The 24,550-nt window shown below is 37.3% G+C and overlaps 1 protein-coding gene and 2 long non-coding RNA genes across 8 annotated transcripts in view; 2 read left to right on the top strand and 1 right to left on the bottom strand.

Annotated features, from left to right (window-relative positions):
• Window positions 1–24,550, top strand: part of LOC138239398 (uncharacterized) — an 83,757-nt gene that overhangs the window by 10,331 nt on the left and 48,876 nt on the right. The gene's annotated exons all lie outside the window — the stretch shown is intronic.
• Window positions 13,696–18,271, top strand: LOC107078295 (uncharacterized). Of its 2 annotated transcripts, XR_001479235.2 has the most exons (4): window positions 13,696–14,187; window positions 14,302–14,387; window positions 15,672–15,745; window positions 16,953–18,271. It is a non-coding gene; the product is annotated as an uncharacterized lncRNA (long non-coding RNA). The 2 variants fall into 2 exon arrangements; XR_011189855.1 differs by lacking the exon at window positions 15,672–15,745.
• The window catches only part of dpp6a (dipeptidyl-peptidase 6a), a 305,960-nt gene continuing 302,605 nt past the window's right edge, over window positions 21,196–24,550 (bottom strand). For all 5 annotated transcript variants that reach the window (XM_015354743.2, XM_015354745.2, XM_015354742.2 and 2 more), the window contains exon 26: window positions 21,196–23,220. In XM_015354743.2, the coding sequence (XP_015210229.1) occupies window positions 23,071–23,220 (150 nt within the window). In that variant the 3' untranslated portion in view covers window positions 21,196–23,070. The remainder of the gene's footprint in view (window positions 23,221–24,550) is intronic.

Here is a 24,550-nt window from a genome sequence, read left to right as displayed (position 1 = left end):
AGAGTACATGCACAAACACAATTTACAGTAGGCCACCAATTTCTCCGTGCAGCCTGTCTTCAGATGACGGGAAAAACTGGATCACCCAGAAAAGAACCAAGTAAAACATACAAAAGAGCCCTAGTCTAAAACTGAAACTTGGCGCCCAAGAACTGTGATACAGCAGCACAATTTCTAGAAAGTTTTATTTGCCATTATTTTACATCCCTTTACTATAGATAAGATGGAGGAGTAAAATGGCAACTTTAAGTGCAGCACATTTATTTTTGTACACTTACACTTGACTTTGATAGTGGGTGTTGGCTGGTTGGTGACACGATGCCGACATCCTTGATTTCAGCAGTTCAGCCACATCCAAATTCCGACAAACAGAGAGAACAAATAAAGGATAGGATTTAATACTCCAGTGATTGGTGTGAATTCACCTGACTGAGGAAATGGCAGCATTAGCCAGCAGTCAGAGGTGCCACACCCCTCCTCACTTACGAGGAATGAACCAGGGAGCCACAGCAGCAGTGCAGCTAAGGTGAAGGAATGTGCTAGAAAAGATGTGCGCAGAATTCTGGCAGCCGGTATACATACTGTTAGTGTTTATATATAACAGAGTGGAAGTGCAGGATTACAATTTGGCCTCCCTCCAAACTTCTGCTTAACAACGGGTTTTAACACGTTTTCAATGCATGGCATAGAGTCACATGTAACATGGCATCTAAATCGAAGGGGAAATAACTCAGGCTATATTTGTACTGTTGGTATCTTTAAGCTTTCTTGAAGGTTCCTATTCCATTTGCCTAACAGACCCGTGACTTCTGAATTCTGTTTTACCTCTTGCTCTGAAAAACTTGTATTGGATGAGAAAATGGAATTTTACTTGGGAGGCTTCGAAGGAGTGTTGGCATACCCCTGACATTCTTTCAATTTTCCGTCCTCTTTTGCGTGGCTCTTTTGGCAGTGATGGAAACACGTGAAGAAGGTCCATCTCCCACCTGGGAGCTGTCCTGGTGGAAGGCTTGCAGATGGTGTCACTTTATTTGAAGTGCCTGTAATTGTTTTGATTTCTCTTTAGGGAAGGTCCTAGGAGAAATCGACTTGAGGTAAAAATTTACATTCCCAATTATAACCAAGAGACAAATTAAGGAGAGAAATTACGTCTATTCTCCTGCTGAGACCTTTTCTCTCCCCAGGCAGCCTTTGCATGTAAGAAAGATTTTAATGACTAAATTAACTCATTTGGAAAGCCTGACTTGCTAATAAGATTGACGATATGAAAACATTCTTTAAAAAATTGAGTATCTCCTTTTTACCATTTTTATCATTCGGAATTGTTAGTTTGTTGACTGTTACACACAGGTGAAAGTAATTTGACAGTATAATGGGTATGCTGTTACCTACGGTAAATGGGAATAAGTAGACACATTTCTAGACTTAATGCATTTTCTAGACTGAAAAAAAATATTGTTTTTTTTTTTACAACCCTGCTACCAAAGGACTTCAATTTAGTAACTGGAGGGAAACAGTTTATGGAAGATATGGTCAAAAATAAATCATTAGGAAGCAAGAACATAAAAAAAGTTACAAACAAAAAGAGGCACATTTTTCCACCTTGATTATTTGCGACAAAATGAACAATAAAATCTTATTTAGGAAATACTGCAAATGATTATGTATATGATCAGCAGCCTATCACAAAACCATTTGAATGTTTTCAAGTACAAGCATAAAATGAGTGACAAAAAAGGGAAATTGTAACCTTATCTGAAATCCGTCTTGGTGTGCATCTACTGTATGTTTGTTTTCTCCACACTGGCCTCCTCCGACTTGTTTGACTTTTGTCCAGCTGTCACCTGCTCCAGGCTTACCACTGGTCAGACCATCCTCTCGCTGACTGTTTTTTTTCCACTGTTAAAAACATTTTTTGAAATCAGAAGTCCCTTATTGAGCCAGGAAAAATAATGATTTGTAACACTGAAATAAAAAAACAAAACAAAGGTATACAGCACTGGAAGTCAACCATGTGTGTCAGTTAAATTTCACACTGGGTTTGCACAATCTGGATTCCCTAAGGTTTCCTCTTCGTTTTGTTGGTGAAGCAATTTCTGTCTTCTCATTGATAATTAAGACGGCATGCCTCCATTTCATTTTGCTTGTAATGAAGAGGGCTGTGACACAACATCTATTATTAGAAAGCCACTCATTCCAGTAAGAGTTACAGCAGAAGAACACGTTAGAAAAGCACAATGGGACTGCACCCTTGGCAGGGCACTAGTCCACTACAGAGAAGAGACACACACAAAAGCAATGGCACAATTGAGAGACACTAAATGATCTAACCAGTATGTCTTTAGAAGGTATGGAGATGTGCTTTAACCTTCACAAACTCCATGCACAATAAATCCCAATTGAGAATCAAATCTGGAGCCCAGTTGCTGTGTGCCTGAAGACAGCAATATGTAAGATGCATTCTGTGGATCTTAAATTGCACAAAATAGGATACATTCACATTTGGTGTCACTAAAAATAACTTGAAAAATTAATTTGCCATTATTTCACTAATCTTGGGCCTACTGTATGCCTACAGGATTTTCAAACAGGTCATCAAGTAGTTTTTTAATGCAATTTTGAAATGTCAGCCCAATTGATCAAAAATGTCTTAAACATTTCTGACAAATTTATTGTAACATTTTGGATCTTAAGGAACTCATTGTCTTGATTTGGTGATGACTGCACTGCCTTTGGCCTTGTGCAAAATTAAGCAACCTTTTAGCAATTGCAATAAAGGAAAAACAAACATGCTCTTTACATACATATCTACTGTATATATGAATCTACATTTTTCTGATTGCACTTTCATAAGGATGCGATCAATAAGGGGAAAACGTGTTCAAATATATTATTTGTTGCTGATAATTACAAAATGTAAAACACTTCTAATTACAATATCCCGGTAAAGGTCATAGGCAGCCAGAGGCTATTCTAGAAGTAATAATAATTACTTTCACTTATACAGCACTTTTCTCCACTCAAAGCGCTTTACAGGTAATGGGGACTTCCATCACCCATTACCAGATGATGCAATGGTATCCGTAAAGCACCAGTACGCTCACCACACATCATCTATTAGTGAGGAGGAGATGAAGCCAGTTCATAGATGGGGATTATTAGGAAGCCGTGACTGCTAAAGGCCAGTGAGAAATTTTTGCCAGGATGCTGCGGTAACATCCCTACTCTTTTCGAGAAACACCCTTGGATTTGTCATGACCACAGAGTGTCAGGACCTCGGTTTTATGTCTCATCTGAAGGAAGAGTCCCCATCGCTATACTGGGTCATTAGGACCCGCACAGACCACAGTGTGAGAACTCCATACTGGCCCCACTAACACCTTTTCCAGCAGCAACCTTAGCCTTTCCTAGGAGGTCTCCCATCCAGGTACTGGCCAAGCTCACACCTGCTGTGCTTCATTGGCCTGCCAGGTGAGAGCTGCAGGTTTGAGAGGTAGAGGGTGCAATGTTGTACTACACCCAGAATGCCAGTCCAGTTCTGGCACACACCAACAGGGACAAAATTAAAGACTCCATTAAGCCTAGCTAGAATGTCTTTGGAAGGACATGCTGCTGCCACCTTTTGGAAGCTGGAGCACCTGAAGGAAACTTGCAGATACACAGAGAGAACATTTCGGCTACAAACAGAAGGCACACCACCCAGGCCAAAGAGACCTGCATTTTCTCTTCCTTTGTAAAGTTACTATCAACCAGCAAAGCAAAGCTATTGTTCTTAACCCCTGTATTTATGGTGGTATTTCTAATTAATGTTGAACGCAGCAAGACATCTGTGAAACCCGGGGGACCAGGAGCACACTATGAAAAAAGACAGAAGGCTGAGCCCAGTCAGTACAAACAGAGGTTCTAATATCTTGTTCCGCTGTGTTGAGTGAAGTGATTGAAATGTAAAGTAAGTACACTAAAACCCAGGACCAAAGAGCTATGAGGGAGCAAAACTAACCTCCCTGTCATCATATTGTTGGAGATTAAAATTAGAGTAAATAAATTGTTTAAAGGCAGATTGGCTGTGACACTTGAGGGCAATTTGAAAACATAAAATACATTTGGGGATCTATTTTTTAGAACCTGTGAATGTATTGAATTTATAAGCCAGAAAACAATCCTGTTATACTGTATGTGGATTGTACTGTTTTCTCTCCTACCATCCGGCAAACGGTACCGAAGCATTCAAAATCCAACAGATTACGGAACAGCTTCTACCTCCAGGCAATAAGACTGCTAAATAGCCAACCTGCAGCTCCTTCAGCAAATCACCCGTAGTGGCTTTTCACTGTATCCTGCACACTGCACTGCTTGGACATGTATTGCATACACCCTGGACACATAGCAGCTCTATTTATATTGAGTTTTGTCTGAGTTTATTTAATTGAAGTTCTATTACATTATTATCTATTATTATGTAACCTTAATTTTGTGATTTTTAGCCCCCCGCCCCTGTCACACAAAAGACATTTCATTGCCAGCCACTACTGCTGCATGCTATATTGTTGTGCATTTGATAAATAAACTTTGATTGATTGATTGATTGATACTGCCCTATTTCATTAATAAATGTAGATTTGAAGATTTTAGTTGACACGTTTTAGTTAACACTTGAGCTTTGGCCTTTCTGTTTCTTAATTAATATGGATCAGGCAGGTTTCACATGGCAGAAAGTGTCTAATAATAACCTAAGACATTCATTTCATATTGTACATGTGGTTGGATGGTTGAATAGTCCTGTATTAGCTGTCATTTAAAGCATTAGTCTGCATGGAATTGTTTCTCTCACGTACCAGACCATGTTCAATTTGACCCCTGTCTTATAAATTGAATTTGCACCTTTTCTAAAAATCTTTTGGTTTTGAGCTTAAAAGATCTTTGGGATAGTAAAAAAAGGATGATTGCTTTCCCATGGTACCAGGCACGGATGTCCTTTGACCCCACTACTATTTACATTAAGAATTGAAGTCTTAGATGAGAAAATTAGAACTGACTTGGATATTAAAGTTTTGCAACAGGGAACAGAATGCACAAAATTTATGGTATGCAGATGATATTTTATTGTTTCTGACAGACTCATCTATTTCATTAAAAGCTCTTATGAATTACAGAAGACTTTAGCAAATTCTAAGGATCCAAGATAAATTGACAAAAGAGCGAAATCTACCCTCTTTCTTGTATAGGTTATTTAATATTAAACCCAGATGGATTAAGAATTTTATGTAGACAGACATCCTCCTCATTTATATCATTTCTATTGCTCTGATGGATAATATTTGGAAGGCGATACATACATAGTCATTTCTCCTGCCTTTTAGAGAATTAATATGAAAAAATGTTCCTCCTCAAGCACAGGGGAGTCACAGCCAGTATATGTGTTTCCTTTTTAAAAACTTGTAATATTGTTACTAGTTTTCTGTGAAAATTAAAATAATTTATTAATAAAGTTCATTCAGCCCATCTAATCTGTTTGGTAATTAGTAGCTAAATGTTGCAAGGTGCTCGTTCTGTCATTTTTGAAGGAAACCAACGTATTGGCTTCAACAACATGACTGGGTAGCTTGTTCCACGCTCCCACCAACACAAACACTCATGGTCAGGGCAGTCTTCACTTTCAGGGCAGGCTTAGGGGTTCGCACCAGAGACAGGGCCGAGGAGTCATCCACTGCCCAAGTCTGAAGTGGGATCCTGCTCTGTCTTCAGCAGCCTGGAAGAGCCCTGGACCTCACTGTGACAAAAGGGTTCCTAGCCGGAGTCCGGGTGAGTCAGGATGTGGGGAAAAGGCATGAACGACTCCGCTGGGAAACACCAGGTGGTGGTTCGAGAGTTAAGTGCAGTGTACATCACTGCCGGATCACCAACAAGAGACTGATCGGGACTTGAGATTTGAGTTACACCGAGCCCCTGCTGCTGTGTGGCTTCACACTGCAGCCAGGTGCTCTCCATATCCTGTCTCCACGGTGATCAGGCATGGCTATAATATGGCAGGAAACAGTCTCTGAAATCAGATTAGGATTTCAAGAGACTGGCATGTGGGCCTGAAATTCAGAAACAAGACTCAATCCTTAAAAGGGAATTTCTTTTAATGTTATAGGAAGGTTTTCAGAAAATAAGGTATATGTATCGAGGTTACACCTAGCCATCTTTTGATGAAGTAAGAGATTTCTTTCACGTGTCTCCGATGCACATTTTTTGGATGTTTGAATGACATTGGATGAAGGTGACAACATTCAATCAATTGACACTGAATATTATATATTAACACATATGAAAAATGTTAATATTCATTACTTAAAATTGTATTTAAGTAGTGAATATTATGTTTACAGAACTCAAGCCCAGATAGTGTCGGTATTAATGTTTGCTTTGTTATACCTGTAGCAAATCTAATAAAAAGCTCCAGAAAAGTCAATATGCTGAACGCAGAGCTACAGTAATACTGTAGAAGAAGATCTACATCGTATCGAATGATCAAGTACTGTATGAAAACCTAACACATCATATACATGGAGTAGAAAATGTTTTAAAACTGAAATGCAGTGCACTTCAATGTTTGATTATCAGTTTGGTTATCAATACATTGTGTCAATCAAGCTGCATATGGTATTTGCCAGTCTATTCAGTACACAGAAGATCCAGGAATCCATTCATATACACAGCATAAAAATTTTTCTCTATAAGGTCTTTTTGGCAATGACCATATAATGCAGTACAGTACTGCATAATTCCCTTATACAAAATATAAAACCATTTTAATGGTGGTTACAGGGAAATGCAAGTTATTTCAGGGAGTAAACTGGAGCATGTTCAGCAAAAGGCAACATTAACATACCTAAGGTATTTATCTTTCTATTCTTTCCATATATATATATTTTTTTAATGCTAAGGGACCGTTGTTAATAACTGTGCCAGAACTGAGATGTGATTTTGGAGTAAAATAATTTTAAGAATTATTTTATGCCTGGATGCTTTAGCTGTAGGTGTTAATGCCTTTGCAGTAAATATTTACAATTAACTGGTAATTGTTTCTGTGTACTCTTTATTATTCTTGTTTTATTTTCTGACTCTGCTGAGTGCTTTAATTTTTAAAATTAAGAGTCTTTTGATTACTCTCGGCTCCTTAAAGTAGCACCTTTTGGTTTCAATTAAAAGCAGAATCCTTGTATCTGTGCTGTGTTTTCAGGTTGACTTATCAATCACTTTCACCATTACCTTCCACAAACTCAGAGACCTTTCATAAGACATAAAAAGCTATCCTGGGCTTGTCTAGACATGACAAAATCTGAAAACAGGAAAGTAGCCTGTTATATTGGTGTCTGCAATGTACAACTGAGGACATTTTCAAGGATGCTTTTGGAATGTATCACAGTTTAAGGACAGTAGTGAAAATATATTCAGTTTAAGAGTCATACTGTACAATGTAGGACAGGCAGAGCTCATTGGAAAAACTCTTTCCAAAAGAGTGTTGCTGTACACTATGTGTCACAATGCAATTTCAGGAACTGTGGCTGCTTGTGCCACAGCAATTTTACAGGTGCTAGGGCCTTTCTCTTTGCACAGATGCCCCCCCCCCACACACACACACAAGAATACGCAACACACCATCACAAGACAAGTACATTTGTAGACCTTTCCTACCTGCAAAGGTAGGTTTAACATTTTATCAATCAATACAAGAATGCATAAAAAATGTTTCTAAAACAATTGGTCTGTACTGGCTTCCGAGGTAAAAAGTTAAACTGCAATAGAAAAAGTAGCAAAACAAAATCCCAAGAAGCACTTTGTGCACCACTAAATTCAGTCTCTCTCCATCCCTTGCAACACTTCTGTTTGCCAAAGGGTACCAAACTAACTTTGATTAAATCAAAAACCCGCACCAGTATTCTGTACTCCACCGCCGTGCTCTGTATCCCCAATGACAGTATTCACAACCCATTTAGAATGAAAAGAAAAGGAAAATACCCTCCTACTACTCTACAGGCAAAAGCACTATACACCAATCACCTATATCACAAGGCCACTATGATCCTTTTGTTTGTCCACTCTCACTTTTTCAGTCCCAACTTCCCAGCATGCTTTTATCCTGCAGCGTGTACAAACAAGACTCCAGCACAGTACCTCCATTTCCATTTTCATTCCTTATGCTTTGTTTTTAAACCAAATATCTTACAGCTCTACAACAAAACTCCTGTTGCTTTGCCTGTCTTTTTAGGTACCAGAGAGTGAGAAAACATTTCTTAGGACAGACTTAGAAGTGGCGCAGAATTCAATTACAAAACTCAATTAGACATGTGCCAGGTGATAAGATGAGACATAATTCATAATTAATAAAATAATTGATTTTAATATTGGTTCCCATATATTCTAATTTATCTTAAACTGTTAATTAGACAATTTGTTCGTTGGAAAAACTGGAAACTCCTGGGTAAATTAAGAAGAAGGAATATTTACTTTGGAAGTTCCAGCTCTTCTTTAACTGAGGAAATAGTGTCCTGGTTCTCAAAAAAAAGCCTGCTTGGAAAGGGTGGGGAATTCCAAGCTTTTACTTTTTGCTTTTTGTTATGGAAGCCATGTAGCTGTCTACAGTATATAATCTTCCAGATGCTTAAGGCCTTGATCAATTTCACCTCTGTGCCGCATTTTTGTAATTGCTATAAAGACATGGCATATGTAGTATACTCAGAGGCAGTCAAGATGTAATAAACGCGTTTGTGTTTCTAATGCCTCCTGTTAGTTATTGTGTGATTATATTAAGAGATTCATAGGGACCTATAAAGGATCACGTGGATGTTAATTCCAAACTCACAAATAGAAAAGTATTTTAAATTAGTATTAGTATTTTCTTCTTTCTACTTCCCAGTTCATTCCAACAAATGCTCCACAGCATTATTTATTTGCTTTTCAGAACGGAATTCACGTATGACAATCTTGCTGAAAGAACCACTGCAAAAGGAATATTCAGCACAAACTATTGAAAAACTTTTTGAAAAATAAAAATGCTGATATTTTTTCTTAGGTTTTTAATGTAGCTATGTTTTTAATGTTTTCCATCACAAAGCTTTTGTGCTTTATAGACATCTTTTTGTCTTAATCAGTTCCCGTTGTATATTATTACCATTTGCACTTTCATTGTCCTGTAAATCTTGTTTCTTAACATTTAGAGATCAGGTTTAACACATAAATTTCAATTTGTTTTCTTTATAAAGAGATTAACGTAATTTGAATCTAACTAAAGGTTTATGATCAGATTTGTTGAAAAACAGAACTTTCCCTCCAAGTGCCTGTCCTTTTTTGTGATCAATTTTCATTTTTATCAAAGCAAAACAAAAACATTAACTCTAAAAAATCAATACTAACATTATTACAAGTCATCTTCCAGAAGCCATTTGTCGACAAAGGAGAATGGAGTATTATCTTTCCAAAATACTGGATGAGTAAAGATTTTGTTCTTGTTTAAAATGTGTATGACTAAGTGGAAACCTTAAATTAAGAGCATTATCCCAGTGGATTTATTTGAGTATAATATAATTTTAAAATATGCTTATTAATTCAGTCTTAAAACACGTCATTCCTTGCTCATGCACTTCATATGTCCTTATTTGTTTGCATCATCCTGCTTTTTTCAACTGCTAAAGAGGCTCTTGCATTGCTAATGACAAACAGGACTTGTATCTGCCTAATTTTACTGAATATAATTGCTTGAAAATGACACAAAACAAAGGATGGTTTTGTAATGAAGACCTGTTCCCATGGCAAAAGAACTTGGTGAATAGAAAGGCAAAGACGAATTCCAATCCAATAAGGATTTTTTTTGCATAGTGCTGCAATATTTTAATTGAAAGCACCTAGGGTTATTTCAAAATAAAGATTCAAAGTAAAAGGTAAAATCCTTCAACACTATATCTTAATTTAAAATGACAATTTGGAAGTTAAGCAATATATTCAACATTATTGTTTAACGAATTACATCTGGCTACATCCAGACTAAATGCAGTCATAATTTTATTTCTATTCTTTGTTGAACTGGCAAGAAATACTGCTTCCAGCATCAAAAATTGAAGTAGAGTTGGGAAACAATGTCTGGAGAGTTGGAAAGGGTTATGTATAATAGTAAGGGAATAGTGGACATTTTACCATTAATTCCCAACCTCTCTTGCCTATATTCTTGCTCAATTAATTTTAATTTAAAATTAATAATTACTTGTAATTTAGGGTTCCATTTTACAGCACGCTATTTCATTAATGAAGCCACACAAGTATGAGTAATAGGATTTGGTATTTTAAAATCTAATAAAAATGTTAAGTGCATGACATTTTGTTGGTCTCATTTTATTTTGATAGCAGTGCTTTATGTAAAGTAGATCATTGTCCAGAGCTGTGGGCATGTACTGTATGTGGGAAAGCAATCAAAGGGTTTTCAGATATGAAGAGCCAAAACTCATTGCTTGTCTGTCAATTTATCTTGTAAGTAGAAAGGAACCACTTCAGTTCCAAAACATTTTGTGGACTTTTTGACAATGGCTGGATTGTCTTAATATTTCTGTTCATCCATCCATTTTTCTAACCACTTCTTCCCATTCAGGCTGGGAGCCTATCCCAGCAAGCAACAGGTGCGAGGTAGTTTACACCCTGGACAGCGAACAAGTCCACTGCAGGGCAGACAGGCACAAACACAGACATGCACACGGGCTGGTTTTCCCAGAAGCCAATGAACCTACCAGTATGTTTTTGGACAGGGTGGAAACCAGAGCACCCATCACCCACAACTCCACAAAGACAGCACCCCACGTCTAAGCACTACAGAGCAACAATGCCACCGTGCCAGTCTGGCTTAATGTTTATTGAAAGAAAATGACATTTATCGTATTTCTCAGTCATCTGACACAGTGTTTTCCTAAGAACGCAGAAAAGATTCTGTAATCTATAATCTTGATTGTCTATGCAAGAACCCACAGTTCACCTTTAGCAAAGAATTTTACAATCCCCATTAATCTTCTTATCCCAAGTAAAACTAAAATAAACACTGTCCTTACATTATAATGTTGGTTTAAATTTCATTCACTTACAACACAGGATTTCTTTTTTCTGTTTACATTAAAAAATAATGATTGTGGTTTGAAAGTTGAACTTAGTAAAGGATAGCATATGATTTTTGAATTGATGCATTGATGCCTTTTAGAAAAATAAACTTTACTTTTTAATATTTAAAAACTAATTAAAAGGTTTAGTGCATAGCATTTTGTTGGTCTCATTATATTTTGATAGCAGTGCATTGCTTGTATCAGTGTTACACCTAACTATTGCAGCATTAGTTTTAGTTCTTTTGGATGCAGAACAGAGGTGAACAGGGATGATGATGAAAAGCAGTTTAGCGGTTCATTATTAATTGCACTTTTTAGTACATAAAATGAGGGATTTGTGAAATATTGCCCATACAGTACCCTTACAAATATTTTTACATGGCAAATGTGAGATCAATGTACTTTTTGTATACAGAAATGTGATATTATCTAGCAACACATTCATTTTACATGACTCACTGTATAATTCCTTGCCTTTGATCTAGGGAAGAGGCAAAAGTGTTTTAAAATGAGTATATACTATATTTGAAAAGATCATCTAGTATACATGCATGACAAACTGAAGGCAAGTTGAAAAGTTTAAAAACCAATAGCCAGAATATTTCATGGAGAAATACGTTGAGATAAATTGTTAAAATATTAGGTTTTATACAACACTGCCCTCTTATGGGAGAACATATTACTACAGATGAGATTAAAATCTTTTTGTTGCCGTAGTCAAATACTGGACATTTCACTCCCTTTCAGTGCAGGTTTTTGAAAGAGCCAACTATTTCATTATAAATTGTAATTAATTTGTATTATGCTAATCAAAAAGGAGATGTTTGTACACAGATCTTGTACTGCTATGGATTGAAATGTCTGGTATTTGACAAACCTGACCTGTACTAACAGTGGAATTGTGGCCAGCAGCCATATCACCCTGCAACTCACAACTGGCAACCCACTGAAGCTAAGCAGGTGTGAGCCTGGTCAGTACCTGGATGGGAGACCTCCTGGGAAAAACTAAGGTTGCTGCTGGAAGAGGTGTTAGTGGGGCCAGCAGGGGGCGCTCACCCTGCGGTCCATGTGGGTCCTAATGCCCCAGTATAGTGACGGGGACACTATACTGTAAACAGGCGCCGTCCTTCGGATGAGACGTAAAACCGAGGTCCTGACTCTCTGTGGTCATTAAAAATCCCAGGGTGTTTCTCGAAAAGAGTAGGGGTGTAACCCCGGCGTCCTGGCCAAATTTCCAATTGGCCCTTACTAATCATGGCCTCCTAATAATCCCCCTCTATGAGTTGGCTACATTACTCTGCTCTCCTCCCCACTGATATCTGATGTGTGGTGAGCGTTCTGGCGCACTATGGCTGCTGTCGCATCATCCAGGTGGATGCTGCACATTGGTGGTGGTGGAGGGGAGTCCCCATTACCTGTAAAGCGCTTTGAGTGGAGTGTCCAGAAAAGCGCTATATAAGTGTAAGCAATTATTATTGCTAGCTTTTTGTATAATTATGATTTAGAATCACATCTTTACATCTGTCGTGTTTCAGAACAAATAATTGAAAACAAAGGCCGAATAAACAGGCTACAGAGCAGGACTAGAAACATACTGGAGATCTGGAAGATCTGAACAACACATGGTGAAACCCTGCTAAACATCACAGAAGTAATTTAGGGCTCAATGGCATGATGAATAGAACATAAGAGTGGAAACTGTCCAGATATGCCTTAGATAGTTAGTAGAGGAACATAATATTGTAGTAGTCTCTATTTCCCCACACTCGCCAGTGAGACTCACAGGGAGAAACGCTGGGGCCGGAGCAGCTGACACTGGAACTGGAAGGTGCTGTACTTCCTGGAGAGGGAACTAAGGGTAAAAGCAAGTGGAGAAGTGTTTGCTCCAGAAATCCTCTGGAGGCTCAGTAGTTCACAGGTACTCAGCTATGTATTCAATAAGGGCATCAAACGTTTGGTTCTCAACACACCATTGTGTTTTGTGTGTCAGTAACTTTTCATGACAGTGGCGTCAGCAGCAGGACGTATTGCGGGTGTACAGAGGTGGAAGAGCACAAGGTACTGGAGGCAGAAGGAAAGATTAAGATTACTGTATTGGCCCTATACAATTTCTTGCATTAGGAATTTATCTTTTCACATACCCCAGCTTGCTCTCCATGAGACACACAGGCAGAGAGAGAGAAACTTGAGGTCAGAGCACAGGGTCAGCCATTTATACTGTATAGCACCCCTGGAGTAGATGGGGGTAAGGGCCTTGCTCAGGGGCCCAACAGAATAGGATTCCTCTGCCAGCTGTGGGATTTGAACCAGCAACCTTCCAGCCACAGGCGCAGATTCTTAGCCACAGTGCCACCAATCTGCTCTGGAAATAGCGGAGGAGACCGATGTTTGCCACAGCAGCCAGGCCGCGACAGCCTCATCTCTACGTGCCTCTCTGCCCGGGGAGGTGTGGCTGCCCGAAAATGACTGTTTGGTGTGAGTGAAGGATCTGCTGCTCTGTCACCTGACCAAAGGCAGGAAGCCAATTGGTCGGGTGACTCCTTAAAAAAGAAAGCAGGAAGAGGAAGTTGACAGGGTCAGTCAATGGATATCTGTTGTCTAAAAGGAAGAACACAGAAACCGTGTTTGTGTTTGTGTTTGTGTTTGTGTTTGTGTTTGTGTTTGTGTTTGTGTTTGTGTTTGTGTTTGTGTTTGTGTTTGTGTTTGTGTTTGTGTTTGTGTTTGCTCCACTCACCAGAGGAGAAGGACTTATCAAGGAACTGTGAGTTTGTGAACACTTTGAAATGTGATGCCCCTCTGAGAGGGAGGGACTGTTTTGACGACAGTCCGGGAGAGACTTTGTTGTTTGTTCAGAAGACAGAAAGCAGGGTAGCTGCTCGGCCGTGATACTGTAGGGAGGGACTTTGTGAAGACATTCAGGCAGAAGCTCAAAGAAGAGCTTAGGCTTTTGATTTGGTTGTGGTGTATGCCACAGGGGGGAGGATTTAGGGAGGGGGCCTGGTCACAAGAAGATTCTGGGCCTTGGGCGACTGCTGAAGAACCTGCGGCCCAGGTCCTGCTGGAGGTGAAGGGCTTTGGTATTGTATAATGGTTCAGAACCACAGGGCTTCCCCTGAGACATTGTCAACAGCTGGATGCTGGGAAATGTCTCACCTTTCACTGTGGCACTTCCTTGTAGCCTGGAGCAATCCCTCTTAGGAAGAGGATCTTTCGGTATGGATGGCTTTCATGCGAGGACTGATACCGATGGAGTTGCACCAACAGGTACTTGCATTGGATACTTTTAACCTAGAGTTAGCAACTGTTGGAGAGGATAGAGGCCATTTGTTTACATGCTGAAAGTGTTGGCTCTGGAATAATTAATGTTTGTGGGCTGAATACACAATCAGTAAATCTGAAATTTTCATTTCTGAAATCGTGTTAGCACATGTTACTGTAAATTGATGGTGTTTGACACCATCATGAGCGCTTATAGAGAAAATATACCACTTACTGCATTTCATAGTCTCTCATAAGGTGGGATCAAATCATTTGAACAGAATTGTACTTTGAAGGCAAGGTACATTCAGAGGTAATTGAAGGTAATTTTAATAGCTCAGTAACTACACTTCATTCATTTTTGCATTCATTAAAAATGTTTGCATTTTAAGGTTGCAGGTCATCAAAGGACATTCTTTGTCTTGCTCTCACAGCGCTGGATTAAATTTTAAAAAGAACATTGGATTTGTGTTTACCACAGCCTTTCATACAAAAGAGGACAGAGAAAACAAATGATAACTGGCGAGTAACAGTACAAAAGCTCTCTGGGAGTTGTAGTTTATAACCAATGCTTGCCTGATAGAATAAGATAATAGAGAGGGAATTCCATCGCACAATGTACAGTATGAGTGCTGACAACTTGTTGCAACAATAATTCAGAATTGCAATGCAACAGTCTGATTACAGATATACCATTCTGGATTATAAATGATTCTTTTACGGTTATGTATTTTGTTACTGAATTGTAGGAGTTTAGTTTGTTGAGAATCTTTTTTAACTTCCGTTCCAGTCAAAAAAAAAAAGGAAACTCCAATCACTGTCAACTTAGATGAAGCCTTACTTTTTTTACTGTCATTTGAAGTGTTCTCTTGATGAAACATCCTACACGTGTCTGATTAAACACTCTGAGTATTTGCTGTGAAGAGTATTTGCTGGTCTTTTTTTATTTGTAAACTCTGAGTTCTTTGGGGTTAAGCTTACTCTATGACAATATTCCATAAAACATCCAAGACATTTTTCAATACATATCACTTTTTTTCAGGCCTGTCTGTATCAGTCACACTCTTCAGGATCCACAAGTTCAATCTGTAAGATAATATGAATTTTTATCCTAGGCATTGATACACGTTTCCTATCTCTGTGCTTTACAACAATGTTGTTTCTGATGAGTTTTCTTTGCTTGATGCATTTTGATGTAACAGCTGTAGCAGAAACAGAACCAAGTGTAACCCTAATCTCTTAATTTAATAATGTTTATTTGCATGTCATTAACATGCTATGTTTATTTAGGTTATGGGAGATTATGTTAATACCAAACCAGCAATTTTGCATCAAGGCACTGTTTCCACAGACATGGATAGAAAGTAAGTAGGAAAATAGAGTACATTTTCCAAATGTATCTTGTGAGTTTAGACATAATTCATTAAATTTCTCTCACAAAAAGCAAAAAGTTCCATGTGTATTGTTGGGTGTTGGGGATATCTACAGTACATGTTTACATATTTCCATTAAAGTACAGTACCCTGTTCTGTAAAGCCAAATGATGGGCAGCCCTGAAAGTATTTGTACCAGCTGTCCCTTTATCTTTATTTGTCACTTGAGGCTGGAAAAGTGGTCAAAGATCCAGGTGACCGACTGCAGATATATCATTGAGTTGGTCTTCATGGAGGACAAAATATAGGAAAAATAGGCCCTTAATACAAGAAAGAAGGAGCATATGGGAAAAAGGAAGGGTGTGCAGATGAAGAAGAATTAAAACAGAAGCAATTAGTGCTGTGTGAGTTTCTTCTTTTAAACACTGGAACTACATACTGTAGATTTGAGCACCTGAAAGCAATAATTCTTATTTTGTAATTTTAGCCTTCCCTTTTTCAGGTATTTGTGCCCTGTAACTCAATGCAGGGCTAGACGGCTACATCTAGTCACTTTTCATCAAAGCTGTTGTACCTAAGCTCTAGCCACAGTAATTAACATGTACTGTAGGTTGCACCTCCACTGCTTGAGGGCTCCAGTGCATTCAGGTTTTCATTCTGTCCAAGTTCTTTTACAAGCAAAGCTTTGCTGTTTTTTCCCTTGCTGAAAAGGATGATAGTATAGTGAATATTTGTTCTTTCAGTACTAATGTGGAACAGGCACCACCAGACCTAAGCCATTCTTTCAAAATCATGACTAGGCAGGAGGAGAAGAGTGACTTCAGAGGCAGAGAGCTGGGGACCCTGTCCTCCAGGAATCTGGTACAGATAACTAGGCTTCTGCCTAAGAGATTTAAGATAAAGGGAAAAGCAGGAGAATCTAACATGCTTCAAGAAGTGGAGCACCTGGTACAGATGACGAGCTGAAATGAATGGCTGCTCTGTAGAAGGTCAGAGACACAACAGTTATGTTCATTCTGAAAATGTTCTGCTCCCGCCAGGATGAAATAGCAAAATATATGGTGTCCGTCAGTAAGGTGACTAGATAACAAGAGTGGGGAAAACAAATCTGTCTGACGGTAGGGTCAAGTAAAAGTAATTTTGTTTCTATTATTGTTATACTATACTAAAGTATTTTTTTTTTATGCATGATCTCCAGACCCTCCCTCGATGCAAAGCTGTGGTGCACACTAGCGTTCACCATGGTAGCCAGCCATTCACCCGTCACTCACGGTGACTCATGGCAACGTGTTCCGACAGGAAATCTGCATCATCTGTGAGCACTTTTCATCTATGCCCATATCAGGTGGTTCAGGATATTTAAAGATGGCTCTAACATTGCTCAGGACTCTGTTATAGAATCAAGCCCCGTGTAAGTCTCTTGTTCTCTCTCTCCTTCTCTTGTTCGCTTGGGCCTTGCCAGCTTTGCCCTGACTTTCTCTTGGATTGCTCTTGGTGCTTTGTACAGTTCTCCCCGGCTTTTAGTTTATGCCACTGGACTGTTTTTCCCTGTATGTTTGACCATGTGCCCAGCCTGCTACAGCACCACGCCCTGGTTCTCTCAGCTCAGTCTTGCCCAGTGCATGGGTTCACCGTACAAAACCAAACTGATGCCCGTGCAACTTTTTAAAATGAGGAAAATTATTAGTTAGGTGTAAGCTATAATGGTATAAATACTCTGTATGTAATTGGGAATTGGATATAAAATTGCAAACACCGTAAATGTAGTATAAACTACTTTAATATTATTATTATTCCTCTAAGCTAGTGCAAAACAAAGTTGAATTAATATGATTTTGTTGCCACAGAGCATGGAAAACAATTTAAAGATTAATAATGGATTTTTATTCTGTGTGTTCTCAGATTATTTCTCAAGAGTAATTTTCTTAATTGTAGGTATATATCTTTTCATGAACTGTATTTGCACACTTTAATAGATGTCCCCCAAAGTGGAAATCTAGAACTGCTTTATTGTTTATTGGATATTAAAGAGTTCTTTATTATACTAGCCTGTACGTTAACAATACTATTTCTGTAGATACATTTATGAAACTTTAATAGAAGAGAAAAGTACTGTATCTGGTTCCACTTACCCTTGAAACCACTCTTTTTCACTGGAACATTCAGAAGTCACTGTTTTAATTGCTTTATTGTGGATTGAAATAACAGAATAGTAATAAATGGTGGACTGACATACAGTACAAGTGTTGATGACCCTTTTAAACAGCAGAGGGCAATGTAACATAAAGAATGTAGAGTATGCAAATCATCACTGGACTCTGCACAAGATTAAGACATACATATCATAGTCAGAGCTATATTTATGCTCCTGAGACCTATTTTAATCAGACCTATTTTAGGTGATGCTGAATATAAGATTTCCATCGTTAAATAGCTCTTCTGCAGTTGTTAATATTATAATATCCCAATATAGAAGACTTAAAACCTTACACATTAAAGAAATGAAATTTCACTCAATTAAGTACTGAAGTTTGCCTTTTTCCTATTTGTGTTGTGCTATATGACAGGTATGAGTCACTTTGCTTTAGCTCTATCATCTGACTTTAAAACCTTTTTTAAAGTGTAAAATTGCCTTTTGTAACTTTTGTAGCAGTTAAAATTGTTTAACGTGAAAGCATACATGTATGCATGTTTCTGGGACCTACATTATTAATTGCCAGGTTCTCACCTTTAAACATCACAATTGACTTTTCAAAACTGAGGTCCAAGACTAGTGAAAACATATGTTTAAAAGAGCATCCTATAAATCAAATATATGAGATGTATTATGTATCAAACATTGGAATGTAATTATCCTTAACCACTTAGAAATTGTTTTTCAAGTGTTTGGAGCAGTTTAAAGTTTTATATTTATGTATTTCTTTAAAACATTTTTTAAAGTTACATATTTTAAATTATTTCCTTTTTCCAGTTTGACACAATAAAAATAATTAATAAACATAAATGCTATTGATTAGTACTGTAATTGTCATATCGTCTTTATGTGACATCTCTTACCAGAGGTACATGTAGCATGCTCCCTTTGAGTCAAATAAAAGTGGCATCTTAGGTTGAGGAGTTCATATTAAAAAAAAAAAAAGGATATGCATCCTTTATTCTACATAGAATTCAGAAAAATTGATAAAATGGCTGCATTGTTAGACATTGAATGGACAAACATGGTGTGTGTGGTGGTGTTTGTGACCATCTATTTATGTATTTGATCATCACAATGTTATGACTTTGTCCTGATTTCCAGGAACCTCAATTATCCAAACTACGGGCCAAGACTTAAACGATTTCCTCCATCTTTTGATCTCTTACAAGACGTACACAGAAAATCAGTTAAAAGGAATTCACTACCCTGCCAATTCATTACACCAAAAATCTAACTGGCCAGTTCACTTGCCTTGCATTTTTATTTTGGCGTATGAAGTCAAGAGATTATCCAGGCATGGGATTAGTTTTTAACCCCCATCGTACATTTTGCATCTCCACCTGCTGTGTGTGGTACAGTTCGTCCACTTGTTGCATTTTTAATTTCAGCCTGCTTGGTTCAGCACAAATGTTGATCATATTTAGCAGTTACTGTATTAACAGTTCTGCTAACTGATAAACACATCCAGTAAATGGCATCTATATAATCGGATATATTTTATTTCTAGTTAGGAACCCTAGGCATCGGGCATCAGCATGTTTCTCTGGAGGACAGGGACACCTCAGAACAGGAGAACAATCGGAACACCAAATGCATTGCATCATTGTATGAGAATCCTGGTTATTCTCTTGACCTGCTTTGGTCACTTTGATGTGCTGTACTGTATTATGAAATATCATCTCTCAAAACGCTAATTTAAAAGGTGTTGACTAGTGGAAGGTGTATTCAGCCTGTTTTAAAATGTATCAATTTATACAGTTAGTTACACGTGGGATCTTGTATTATTGATTTAAAATAGGAAAGTGTGCTCAGGCTTGTCTGAACACACACATTAAAATGGTAACATTCTCACCCATAACACCAGTCCTATAAAGTTCTTCTCAAGCAGCTCCTATCAGTTTTCACAGGCTTCACAGGCAGCTAGTCTGCTAAATCCTTTTTTGTTAATCACTTTTCAGGTTTTACCCTTTAATTTCATTCACAGTAATTTAAAATCAAAAAGCTGTTTTAAACTGGGAATATTACCACTATCTAAAACCTCTCACCTACCTGAAATTTACCTGTATCTTCATGCTGAAATCACAAATCGGTGATGTTTACAGCATTGTTATGCAGATACATTATGCAGAAGACCTTTTGACTTTTAACATGAAGATATTTTACTCCTTAATTTTGACATTCAGTGAAACGGAGTAACTTACTTGCTGAAAAAGGTTAAGAACATACAGTAAGAACAAGATCAAAGCAGACCAGTCCATTGACTGATCCAGTAACTGGTTTCTAAAGATTCCCAATGATTTAATAGGTGAAATATCAAATGGTAATAAGCTCAGAAATCCACATCGATGTCACTCATTCTTATTTCCCAAATGAGAATTAAGTTAAATAATAAAGCAATACTCCCTTTTCAGGGGTATCCTGCAATTAGCAACATGGAACAGATGGAGCTGTCAAAGTAGACATTGAGCTACAGAACAATTAAGTATGTGGTCAAAAAACTACAGATTATTCACACACAAAGTCTGTAATACCACGTTTTGTAGCATTTGTTTTCCTGTCTATACCACATTAAATAACATATTAACATATAAGGTTTATTTTTGTTTTATACAAACATAAAACACTGTATAAGGTTTGTTTTTTTTTCTCCATTGGTCATGGTTTGATTATTCTTCTAGAATCACAACCGACAAATGTGATCTCTGTGCAGCTGCAGAAGTACCAGGAAGCTAAATTTATTTAATTCACAAGAAAACCATGTCTATACTCACATCTGTAACAGTAACTTGAGTGTTTAAGCTTTACATGTGTTGCAATGAATGACTGAGCACAATATGATCATCCCTTGTGTACATTTGTGTGAACTTAATTTAGGTAGAGGTACAGTACAGTAGGATTTCAGAACACTGCAGTGCAAGACAAATAATGTTGTGTTACAGTAAATCCTTTAAGTTTACACTGACCTGTCAGATTACATTACAAGAGTACAGGTTTAAAGAGGGTTTATATTTCTGCTTCTTTAAACAGATGTATATAATTATAAAAATCCACAACAAAAACTATGGACTCATTGGTTCCAGTTATGTAAAATACTTAAAGAACAATCATTTATACTGAAGCATGTAGCACAATTTCTAATAATCCATATAGCCAAATATGTACAACACTAAGAAACAGATACAAAACATTTTCTCACATACTGTATATCCTTTTCCAGTTCAAGACATGGAATACATTATTCAGGTTTAATGATGTTAAAATAAGTTTTATTCTGAAAACATAAACCTTCATGCCACATCCTCATTTTTCTTCTACAAATTTAGTAGACAAACTGTAGTGTATCAGCACAAAATCTCTTTCAGTTCTTCCCGCTAATTTGAGATGTTTCAAGCCATCAATATTATCATAGAAACACATCTCCCTGTTAAGCAATAGAGTGGAAATGTGCATCCCACTGCCATTTTAAGAGTAGGCCTACATTACCAGAAGTTTCTCAAAAAAGAAACATCAAACAAAATGAAAAAAAACATTATTAAATAGATCTTTCAAAATGCTTTATGTACAATTAACACTAATATATTAAGAGACTAAAATGACATAGAATAACATCTGTACACCAACTGACAAGACGGAGAGTTTACTCACAATATTAAATGAAATGCAAGTTTGCAAGTAACATTCAAGCCGTCAAAAATAATATGGTATAATTCTACATTTAAATTGAACTATTTAAAAAAAAATAGCTTTAAGTTGCAAATGGTTGCCAACATGCACTTCAAACGCAACACAATTTCACAAAGAAAAAACACCTTAACAAGACTTGTGCCTTAAGAACTCTCAAGTAGTGAAAGTTACTGACAACAGCTAAAAGGATTTTTATTAATTCCTATTTTTATGGCAAACAGTATGGCCTAATACATTTTTTGAAAACTGACATTTTGTAATATACAACAGTGATGATACATATTTTGAAATGTTAGTACAGTGCTAATAAATGGCACTGCATGCACACAAATGTGGCATGTCTAGACACTGTATATACTGTACTTCCGAGGTAACATTGAAAAAACAACTTTGTGGTTATGGCTAGCTTTGAAGATTCTGAGAACTTTTTTGCAGGATTTCCAATTGACAGGAACCGGTTTGTCAGGTACTATCCTGGGTAGGACCTTTTTGCTCCCAAATTAAGGCACAGTGCCTAAAACTAGTTTCTAGGCTTCTATTTTAATAGCACTGTAAGACATTGTAAGCATAAAGACAATAAAATTACAACAATTCAGCTTTGAAAAATGACCAATGTACAGTATGTGATTAGAAACCATTCTGAAAATAACAGGTTATGTATTCCTTGCTTTGTTAGGAGTCTAATTTTTAGTCAGACATGGATCTTGGACCATTTGAACCATAACTCAATTCAAAGCTACTAAACTGTAATACCTAGTTGAGGCTACAAGGATTTCAAGATTAGGACAAACATGAACACTGGAAAAACATTGTTTCAATACCCCGATGATTCATCAACACTGGTTGGTCTGGTGTGCTACTTTACATGAAAACAGTGGACACAAGCACTATGAGGTGTAAAGGTCTTCATGATTCAAAAACAGTACCTTTGATTACATAAAGAAGCCCCCACCACACAAAGCAATGTATTTTTCATCTACTATTTCACTGGAGAAAGTCCAGACATGAGACTGAAAATCTTGTGCTATAAAATCTCCTTTCCTATGTTGTCTCTCCTAAGCCAATATCGACAGTTCTTCGCATCTGAAGATGGCTTCTGTGGCCAGAACCAACAACTGCCTTTTGGAGCCATCTTCCTCCTGCAGGTACAGTCCTCCTGAAGCGCTTACTTTACCGAAGACAGAAATGTGATGCCACGTATGCATATATTTATATGCCTATTTCAAACAAAAGTCAATGGTTTCGTAACGCCATGCTCGAGTATTCTCCCTGTTGGGATAAAAGAAGGTTGGGACAGGTGAAGCAAAGGGCTGGCTGCAGATTTGCAGTCTTAGATACATGCTTACAGAACTTTGTTCAAGAAGAAAATGATGTTAAAAAAAACAGTTGCATATTGTATTCAATAAGCTGGCTTGTGCTCGGCCCGCAAATTAGGTTAACCTTCTTCTTCATTGTCATCCTCAATTGTTTCTTCGAAAATTTTATCAGGAAGTCTGAAACACTCTTCAAAAAAGTTCACAATCGATTGGTACAGGTGCTGCTTTATCCCATTGCTATGAATGTAATGTCCTTCATCTGGATAGATCTGAAAGGGGAAGAAAAGTTTGATGCTGATTAGAGAATGAGCACATACTGTGTACAGGATTTGCTTTTCATTCCTTGCCTAATCTAATGATTCAAAACAAATATCGAAAGAGCTTCATCAGAGGTATGCTTAAATTAATGTCCTAATAAAGGTGAAAGGTACTGGTTGCATTAAGAACATGCGTAGATTATTCTTTCTGGGTTGAGGTTTTTTTTTAGAAAATGCCAAAGAGCTTGCAGTAAATGCAAATCTGTATTCAAATGGCTTAAAAATATTCCCTGCCAAAAAGTTAATTCAATAATAAGAATTGAAGTCGTCTGCAGGTTTTAGTCTAGTGACAAAAGCTGCTTAATATAATATGCTGTACACAATACACAATATTAACCTTTGTCAAAAATTAATTTATTTTCTGAACGTAGATTTTTGCAAACTACTGTGTTCTAGTGTTAGAATGAGACGATAATTAATTAGGAACCTGTAATTAAGAACCTGCAATTTTTTTGGATAACACAATATTTTGCCATGTTACAATATGTCTTAAAATTGTTGCAGTATTAAACCATTTCCCCTTAAATGCAGGGAGAAATCTGCTTTAAATACAATAGGGCATTATTAATATTTCCATCATGCAACACACATCTTTATTAAAAACACAAGTCAGAAGGAGATCTTGGACCAAAAATATATTTTTGTGAAAAGGTAACAGAAAGATTTGTGGACATCCTTTTCTATAGCAGCTGTAGTTTCAAGGTTAAAGCATACTGTAGATGTCATTATAGTTTTAAAAATGCATTGTTCAAACTTTGTATTTGTCCTATAATGTTGAGAATATTAGTGCAATGTAAAATGAGAACATTGTATGTTTGCAAGTTTACTGTGCAAGAGAGAAACAGAACAGTGATTGAAGCATTACTGTATCCTGAAGCCCTCCAATTGACACAAAGCTAAAACACCCTTTAGTTTTTCATTTATATTAAACACTCTACAGTAATGAACAAATGAACACAGAGTGAGACATGATACACCAGCAAACCCCATGTTTCTCATCTTAAGTAGTGTAAGTCATGTGGAGTAAGACAAGGAGGAGGAAAGGGAAACAAAAGGCTTGATATTCAACTTTCAAATCAGGAACAGAACATAGTGCACTTAACAGCAGTATCTCCCTTCATTTTGCTAAGGAGGCATACACTATGCCAGCTATTAATTTGCTGATGAGGATTATTACAGTAATTAAAACGAAAAACATCACGCAATTAGGAAATCTAAGGAGTTTCTAAGATAAATCTTCAAAATATACACTTAAATGGAGGATTAAATATGCCCTATGTTT

Source organism: Lepisosteus oculatus, chromosome 6 (assembly GCF_040954835.1).
Source record: "Lepisosteus oculatus isolate fLepOcu1 chromosome 6, fLepOcu1.hap2, whole genome shotgun sequence".
Taxonomy (NCBI): Eukaryota; Metazoa; Chordata; class Actinopteri; order Semionotiformes; family Lepisosteidae; genus Lepisosteus; species Lepisosteus oculatus.
This window is presented reverse-complemented; position numbering and strand designations above follow the sequence as displayed.